Here is a 9,255-nt window from a genome sequence, read left to right as displayed (position 1 = left end):
TCGTCGTCACCGTTGCCCCTATGTAGCGTTCCATTTTTAAGGAGGTGTACATAAGCTACGGTGTGGCCTAAGACGTAACCCTGGGAACCTAAACAGCCATGATCTGTGGAAGGACCCTTTAAAGAATCGGACCAATGTTAGTTTGAACTACACCGAAAAACAGAGGGAGAAAATCAACTACGTGTTACTAGAACACTGGAACCAAAAGCATTTTTGAAAACATTTCATTTAGACACAAAAATGTACGAAATGTTGAGCATGTAGCGTTAAAAGTACAGATTATACATAGAGACTTTCCTAAATAATAGATTTAAATGGTACATTTAAATAGAGTTATTCAGAATACTTCATCCAAGATTAACAAATCAATCCATCACCTGAATTTAAAGAACTTTGGAGAATGAGTTTTATTAGCCATACATCATGTTGTTTTCGATCGTTTTAGTGACATGTAGAAACTGTTTGAGGTTCCAAACATCAACAGTCCATCACATCCATGAGATGTGAGATATTACATGAGATTATTTCAGGAACAGTAACAGATGTCAGCACCACATATCAATTTAGCTTGAGCACATTATATATATTTTTTTATGAAATACATTACACATTCCATTTGCTTTACTAACATTACTGACAAAATACAGAGAGACAGTCCTCTACTAGCTTTGCATACTGTTGGCCCAGCAAACACTACACCAGTCACGAAAAGGAGTCTAGAGGAGATTTTATTTAAAAAAAATAAATGAAAGCAATACAGCACTTAACAGGCAGGAACATACCTGGCACTCAATTAACTAAAAAACTTTAAAAAGTTATATTAAAAAAATGAACCTCAAATCATCATTATAAATAGTTAAATAAAGGTGATTACAGAAAGGTTTGTCAGCTAAACTTCAAATCATGTTGTGGTGGGTGTGGAGATGATCTGAGGCTGTAGGAGGGACTCTGGGGGAAGGTGCTTCGTGTGGAGTCTCTCTCCTGTCAGAGCTCTCCTTCACACCTTTGCACACACACATACACACACACATCTTCTCTAGTTCTACAATTGACATGTGCATTAATGTATTTAGTTAGCCGTGGCAGTGGAAAAAAAAAATCACTGTAAACCCTTCAAATTCTTCTATTGTGTCATCATTACAAGTTCATTCTACAGTACATCAAAAGGATCAGGATGATAACATGATAATAGATATACAGTCAATGCTTTTAACCAAAGCAGTAAAGAAATAAGTATGTAAAGTTGGGCTGAGACTCATGCAAAATGAATCCCACATCCTCCAGTAACATGGAATTGCAGAATACAGGCCCCCAAATACAGAAACTAAGCTGGATCTCTTTAATTCATTCTGAACACTGCTATTGTTACCACAATGTTACAAATTAAATATCCATCACATGAATGTGTGTAAGACACAGATATGAGACAGACTGTATGTACAGATTGCATGCCTACATTTTCTTGTCCAGCTTTAGCAGTACTGAATATCATTCTCCATGCATCAAATGCATAAAGACAGATTGTCTAGTGTTCATTTTGTGTGGGAGAAATACATTTTAAAGCTATGAGTTGTGGTTCACTCTCCAGACTTTGCTGAAGAAGTGACTGTGTCTTGTGGGTTTGCATCCAGCAAGGTTGAATAACACAACGTGCAGGTGTTCAGCACGTATCAGAGCCATTGTAGGGCATTACTGAAAACAGACACACAGTCGAGATGCATGTCTAAACATGAGCAGGAATCAACAGGCATGATGTTACGGAGGCTTCTGATACATATAAATACTGTTTTATCTAAGTCATGTTCCTGACGCCTCAATATCCATGACAACAATGCTTCTTTCCTGAGATAACAGTACTCAAATTTAAACTGACCAGAACTTAATAGTACACAGAGGATTGTGAAAGTTCTTAACAGGCCAGGTTTTGCTCTAAACAAATTTGTGTAAAGTTGTTAAATAGCTAAGGTGTGACTCCATTGTGCTCAGCATGGATGTGTATTTGGTCTCAGAGGAGAGACTGCTTCCTTCCTGGGAAGGAGTGAACTTCAAGCTTGTCAGTAAGTGAGAAAGTGACACCTGAGATTTGGAAAAAGCAGCAGCTGTGAAGTCTGTGGATTAGTTTCAGTGACACTGCAGCCTCTCGAAGTGCATCTGGACTTATGTATCTACGGTGTTGACGTTCTTGTCCCTAGTTATGAGGTGATGTCATGCTGTGGTTGGGTTCATATTACAGAGACGTTGTCCTGATCCACAGCCTGTCTAATGGGATTTTCCTCTGGGGCCAGGTCCACCTCCAAGAAGTCTGTCTGGTCACTGTCCTGAGACATTTTCTCCTCTTCCTCTGTGCTCTTGCATTTTTCTTTGTTTCTGTTCTGTCTTTGGCACATGCCAGACTTGGCTGGGCGGACCAGAGCCAGGCAGATGGCACTGAGCCCCATGCCCACTGCGCAGGAGTAGAATGCAGCACCATAGTTCTGTGTGACATCCACCAACACACCTGGAAGGAAAGATGAGACTGCTGTCAGGATCTACAGAGTCTTACAGATGAGTAAAATCTCACAGAAGAATCAGAATCAGAAGTAAAAACAGAAAAGGCAGCAGAGATCTTTTACCTCCTAGTGGGGGTCCGGCCAGCCCAGCAAAGCTCTGGATGAAGACATAAACTCCTACAGATGATGCCATCTTTTGGATGCCCACCACGTCCTCTTCAGCCAGCATCGGGATGTGTGTGGAGCCAACGGTGCCCATGAAGTAGCCATAGAGGGCGCAGCAGAGCACCAGGCCCCAGAACTCCCAAACGATAGTGAAGGCCACCAGAACCAGGCACAGTAAAACCACACATGCCAACAGCACCAAGGTCTTCCTGCAGCGGAGTTTGTTCAACACCACCCCAATTGACAAACGACCGAAGATCTCAGCCACGGCCATTACAGACAGCATGTAGGAGGCTATGCTGGGCTCCACACCATGGCTCTTGCTCAGTTCAATGATATAAAGCTGGGGAGCGAAGAAGCCCAGCGTGGCAAACAGGCCAAAGAGGGAGTACCAGATAAAGGCACCATCTTTAAGCACAGAGAAGTCCAGGAGTTTGGGGCTGGAGGGCTGGAGAGGACCCTCCTCTGCCTCTGCCAGTTCCAACTCATCCTTCTCCTTGCCTGGGTTGGGAAGTGTGGACAGTGATGGCTCCTGGCCCTCTTTTTCCTGTACCTCCCACTCCATCTGGGGCTTGGTTTGTGCTCCTGCAGTCCTCAGGTCTATGTTTGAAGCAGAGAGGGAGGTGACGCCTGAGTCTTCTGAACCTCGGGAGACTCCTGAACTGAGGGAGGTTCTGGTTTGTTCGTTCTCCAGCTCACAAACAGTCTGCAGCTTCTTCAGAGAGAGAGAGTCTTTGTCCGATTCATTGTCGTGCTTTACAAGTTCCAGCTCAATGATGATTGGACGAAGAAGAAGCCCACAGCCAATCACAGAAGCCTGAAAGATGCCGAGGACAACCAGACAGTAGCGCCAGCCAATGTGTTCTTTCAGTGCAGTGAAGGCTTTGGAGAGATTGAGAAGACAGCACAGGTTATCATTGTTATTATTATTATTAACATTATTATTATTGTTGTTGTTATCTTTTTCGTTTTTAAAAAAAAAATCTTACTCATGGTCCGCTTACTAGCTTTTTCAACAACATCGCCCAATATCACAATTTTAAGAATTACATGAATAAAATGGATCCCTTATTATATCTCTGATTAAGCATGAAGAAGGAGGAAGAAGAGGATTGCACTTTTTTTTACTGGAGTAATGAAAAAGCATCCATCTGAACTATGTAGTTAAATGTATAATCCATAAGATTTTCATGACAAAAAACCCTAGTTTTTTATGTTATTAATTGTCAGCATTTTTGCAGTAATAGCCATTCAATGTATTTACATTATGTAACAACTTTTCCACATAGTAGTTTTTATGGTTTGTAGCGGGGGCCGGCATTCATGCACTGGATTCAAGTAGCCTTAACATGTACAAGGGATTTGAAGAAAACAATGCATCATCTAACTCAGTTTTATTGTTTGTCATTAATTCTCAGTGATGTTAGCCTTGCTGTTTACGTTTCACTCTCCTACAGCTGTATCAGAGGATTAAGTTATTGCTAATGCTAACACAACATTTCCTGCTGCTGCTGCTTTACATTAAACGACTTCAACTGGTGAAATTATGAGGTGGCTTTTATTGCGAAACAGTCAAAGGACACCAATGTTTTTGTCACTGTGGTTACTGCTGACCATGATTGTTCATCAAAAGTGTGTCCACAAAACAAGACATGAAAAAGCTACTAAGTGGACCTTGAGTTTAGGTTTTTCATGTCAAACAACTGTTTCCCAGGTAACTATTGTAAAAAATGTTCCACTTTACAATGGATAGCATTAACCCCCGATAAAGGTAATGGGTCATAGGTCATATTTTGTCTAACTGCCCCTCTTTAACTTAACACTCACCTGGAGCAAATGCGAATATGGCAAAAGATTCTCCGGAGGAAGCAATGGAGGTGACAAGGGCTCGTCGTCTGGAGAAGTACTGGGCTAAGATGGTGACAGTGGGGAGGAAGGTGAGGCAGTAGCCGAGGCCTGTAAACAAAGAGGAGAAGAGAAAAAAGGGGACATGACAGCCAGCTTTGCTACAGCTGCTGTTGAAAGACAAAGGGCATGTAAAAACAAATAAGAGAGACAGGGGGAGAGAGGAAAAGGGGTTGTCATCTTAGCTGTGCTGTGTTTCAGAGGCATATATGGTAATCAAGGTGGGAGAGCTATCTGTCCAAGGAAAAAACAAGTTAATATGCTCCGATACAAAACTCATTCCACCAATTTGTTCATAATCAAATCTATCACTTTCATTCGGTCAATTTATTTCTTCTTCATGAGCCATTTCCTGTTTTTCAATCCTGAGCCAGTTCTGGAAGAAACAGATAGCGGCAGATTTTGTCTTTGACACTGCTAGGAGTCCCTTTAGTTTTTTCATGACAGGCTGCTAAACATGACAAACACATCTGCAGAAGCAAGACAGTTATTCTATACCTGGCCTATTACACTGACACGCAAAGACACACAGACACACAGTGTGATAGATAGTTAGATAGACAGATAGATAGATAGATGTGAAATGCATGTGCTGATGGGGGTGGCATTGTGTGTTTGCTAAGTACCTGAGACAATGCCAATGGTGATGTACATCTCTTCGATGGAATTGGTGAAGGCAGAAGTGATGGTTCCCAGACTGATGAGGAATCCTCCCATCATCACCACTGGACGATAGCCGAAGCGGTTGCTCAGCATGGTGGAAAGGGGGGCTGAGGGTGGGGGTGAAAGAAAGAATAATCATTTAATTAAAATCATTTCAACTCATTCAAGTTTTAATTGCATAATAATTGTATGGTGTCTGAATGACTGATCTGCTGAATGCTTAAAGTAGTTCAAGATTCATTAAGCCAGTTTCTGAAGTCAATCACTCTGACAATATTTTTCTTTCTCAAACTGAGTTACTAATGTGTGGATTGGCTGCAGACATTAATATCTGTCTGCAATGCCTGTGTCTACACTGATGACTGATGACATGCAAATGCATGGCACATGCTTGCTAGAGGCAGTTTTTTTTGTTATTAAATTTATCAATATTGGTCTAATCTTAGCTTCTGCACATTGGTTTGCAGTTTAACTAGCAATGAAAGGAAGAGCTCAAGGAAGTTAATGTTAATCTGATTATTAGAATAAGAATAATTACATTTTAAGAATAATGCATAAAATACATACAGACTTAACTTGTCGTTTAATCTTTAAACTAAGATGATCAAAAATCCATGCCAAACTTACTGTAATATGTGATTTGAGAAAAATATGTTTGGTTTGTAAATGTACAAGAACTTCTCAAACATTTTCCTGATGGCATTTATCTTACATTTCCTGTTACACAGAATTTACAATTTGTTAAGCAGTTTTCTTCTGCCAGCGTTAAATCTCTTAAGAAGTCATTAGAAGGGAATTACTACAAGAGCACTACAAAAGTAAAACACATGAGTAAAGCCTAAGTGACTGACCAGTGAAGGTAAAGATGAAGATGCAAATGGAGATGACCCATGAAACTCTGCTGTTGCTCTCTCCAAACTCTTCCATCAGGTCCTGGAGGAAGACACCCAGGCTCTTGAGGATCCCATAGGTGCAGACCTCCACCAAGAAGAAGGCCATGGCCACAGCCCAGCCCCAGCCGCCATCAGGCACCTCTGGGTAAATGTTAGGACCCAAACAATGCATAGAATTGAGCACCCTCATGGCTACAGCAGGCCACCTGGAGGCAGAAACAGAGATGCCATCATTTTTTTTGGGCCACTTGGGGGTGGGAGAACTCCACCACATACTGAGAGACACATACTTTTTTTTGGTGTTGTTGAAAACAGCTCCCTGCTAATGGCTGAAACACAGCTGATGAGAGTGGCGAACGTGAGCCTAACAGTAAATGTGCCAAAACAATGAGCTAAAAGAGGCTAAAAAAGATAATTATCATTTGATTTAAACACAGTCATTTAATTCTTTGTTAATATAAAATATTGATTAATGGGGCTCTGGAGGTGTTTTCATGGATTTCATGGGTTGATTGTCAGTCAATTGTCCAATTACTTTTGAGCCCCTGAAAATGAGGAACTACATATAAAAATGGTTGTTATTCCTAAAACAGTTAATGCGATATTTTTATTAAACCCCTTGAATTAAAGCTAAAAGTCTACACTTCAATCACATCTTGATGGCTTTGTTTCAAAGCCATTGTGGTAGTATACAAAGTTAATAATAGGAAAATTGTGTCACTCTCCAAATACTTAGGTACCTATCTGTATGTACATTTGAAATCTGCACTTTTCACGAGAGTGCAATTCCAGCTACATGCTTGGCTCCAAGAGCTCAGGCTTTGGGCATTACTGGGGCTGGAGCCAATGGCTTGAATCTATACAGCTCAGGACCACCATGGTCCTCCACACGCAATATCGGCTTCAGGGGATTCTAGAGGGGAAAAGACGTCCACCTCCAAACAGCATACAGCTATGCTAAGAGTGTGGGGTGACGTTAATTTTAATGTCTTTTAACCATTTGTCTATCAGGACAATTCATAGTATTTAATGTATTCACTAGACTTTCCTTTTTGGAAAGGAAGAAAAGTCTACGAAATATTATTTAGACAATCATGTAACTCTACAAGTCTCCAATAGAAAATTCATTAGATAGCCTTTCCTCCAAAACGCAGTAAAATAGTGTACCCAAAACAAGATAATCTTAAGCCGCAAGTATCTTGAGGTTACCCTGAACTCCATTCTGCCTGTAAATAATAAGGAAACCTTGACCATGGGATTCTAGACTTAACTTGCCAGCTTGGACCAAGAAATACCAAATGTGAGCCGATATCTCACACACAAAAATACAAACATTTAACTATTTTCCTCAATTCCGGTCCTCCAGTTCCAGCAGCCCAAATTAATTATTTATATATTATAGATGCTGTTTATAGTTGGCTGAGCTAAATATCACAGATATATGGCCTATTCAACTATTATATGTGCCAAATAGTCGGGTTATCCGCAGTGCAGTGGAGGAGGGATGATGTCAATGTGCGGCCCCCCAGGGGTTTCGTACCCTCTAAGGCAGGCAGCTGGACAATTAGTGCTGGGTTTATACTCATCCGCTGCTGTTGTGTCATAGGCTACGTAAATAAAGAGTTAATTGACATATTCGTTTTTAGGTGATTTGTCTGTGTGCCTGCCTGGCTAGCTGGTGTAACAACCGGTTTCTCAATATGTAACATAACAGGCCTATCAATAAAATGTAGTTCAGGCTCGTTATGCACTCAAATTAGATACAGACAAAGTAATGTTAGTTTCCACCTGGTTTACACCCGGTCTGCCATTTCTAACAAAACGGAACAGCTTTAAGTGCTGACGGTATATCCCACAGTGGGCTGTGACTAGACAGCATCCTGCAGCTGGAGCTGCCAAGTTGACATCTGACTTACCAGTATAGTTGACTAGAAATTGAGGTAAAACCGCCTTCTAGTGCATATAAGACGGGTTTTCTTTGTGGTCGTCATCTTGTTGTTTCTTTAACGTAACTATAATGTATAGACCTATTTGCCAAGCTGGAGATAGCAATAATTAACGCAGAACACTTAAAAGGTTTTTTTAAATTCTAATATCGAAGCCATTTGCTTCTCCTGCTATATATATCCTGATATATATATATATATAGATAGATAGATAGATAGATATAGAAAAGGCGATATCGCGATGGACTTTTTTCGCTCTGTCAAAGTCAGCTGCATCTTTTGTCTTCAGTAAATTCTATCCTTCCTGTTTTGGCAGCTCTTTACCGGCTCAAGCCGGTAATCAAACGCTGGCGCGCGAATCTCTCGGCTTCACGAACGCGCAGGGCTTCTCACGTGAGAGACGAGGAAAGTCTCTCTCTCTCTCTCTCTCTTTCCAACACACACACACACACACACACACGAACACACACACACACACACACAGCACCAGCCGCTTGTGCTGGTCTGATGCTGCGTTTCAGTGCCCTTTGAAAAAACATAATTAATACCATTTTGGTGGAGCTTTATGAATACAGAATGTGGTTGCTCGTAGGCTAAATATTTCTTCTATTTTAAAACAAATTTAACGATGTCAACCACCAACACGATTACAGGCCTACTCGTGATAGCCTATACAGTGTCTAATTCATATGGTCATAAGATGACTTGATGAAAATCTTATATTCTACCTTTTGTCCTTAAGTTTTGATATATTATTTAACATAGATTTAAAAAGAATGTTTAAAAATTCAGGTTTTCAGATTAAGTCATGGTTCACTAATAACTCATCTACCAAGTGAAAGCTGATATGACAACACTAGCATGAGCTAGATTTTCACAACCGGAAGCCTGTATGCTACTTTTACGCGTTTTATCGTCGGACGTGAATGCAGCTCCAGCGCGTCTTGCGCGCGCGCTACAGAGCCCAGTACACCAGACGCGCAGCTGGGATGAACAGGTTTATTCCAGTCAGGAGGCAGCATCCTGTTCCACACTGCGGCGTCAGCGTGGAGATGTGGAGGTGTGTGTGTGTGTGTGTGTGTGTGTGTGTGTGTGTGTGTGTGTTTGTGGGGGGTAGGGTGGTGGTGGTGGTGGTGGTGGTGGGGGGGGGGGGGCTTTCTTTATTGACCTGAATCAAATAACACAAATTAATAA

At 41.1% G+C, this 9,255-nt stretch overlaps 1 protein-coding gene across 2 annotated transcripts; it reads right to left on the bottom strand.

The window, feature by feature from the left end:
- Positions 1 to 429: 429 nt before the first annotated feature.
- On the bottom strand, positions 430 to 8,316 carry slc16a6b (solute carrier family 16 member 6b). Of its 2 annotated transcripts, XM_040156037.1 has the most exons (6): positions 8,032 to 8,316; positions 6,074 to 6,321; positions 5,186 to 5,329; positions 4,482 to 4,610; positions 2,613 to 3,536; positions 430 to 2,497 (listed from the first exon to the last, which is right to left on the bottom strand). In XM_040156037.1, the coding sequence occupies exons 2-6, from the start codon at positions 6,303 to 6,305 to the stop codon at positions 2,223 to 2,225; spliced, it is 1,704 nt and encodes a 567-aa protein (XP_040011971.1). In that variant the 5' UTR covers positions 6,306 to 6,321; positions 8,032 to 8,316; the 3' UTR covers positions 430 to 2,222. The 2 variants fall into 2 exon arrangements, with proteins under 2 accessions (XP_040011971.1, XP_040011961.1); XM_040156027.1 differs by lacking the exon at positions 8,032 to 8,316 and having other exon boundaries at positions 6,074 to 6,681.
- Positions 8,317 to 9,255: the final 939 nt, after the last annotated feature.

The sequence above is a fragment of the Xiphias gladius genome, chromosome 3 (assembly GCF_016859285.1).
Source record: "Xiphias gladius isolate SHS-SW01 ecotype Sanya breed wild chromosome 3, ASM1685928v1, whole genome shotgun sequence".
NCBI classification, from domain to species: domain Eukaryota; kingdom Metazoa; phylum Chordata; class Actinopteri; order Istiophoriformes; family Xiphiidae; genus Xiphias; species Xiphias gladius.
The sequence above is the reverse complement of the archived record's forward strand: the minus strand, read 5'-3'. Positions and strand labels throughout refer to the sequence as shown.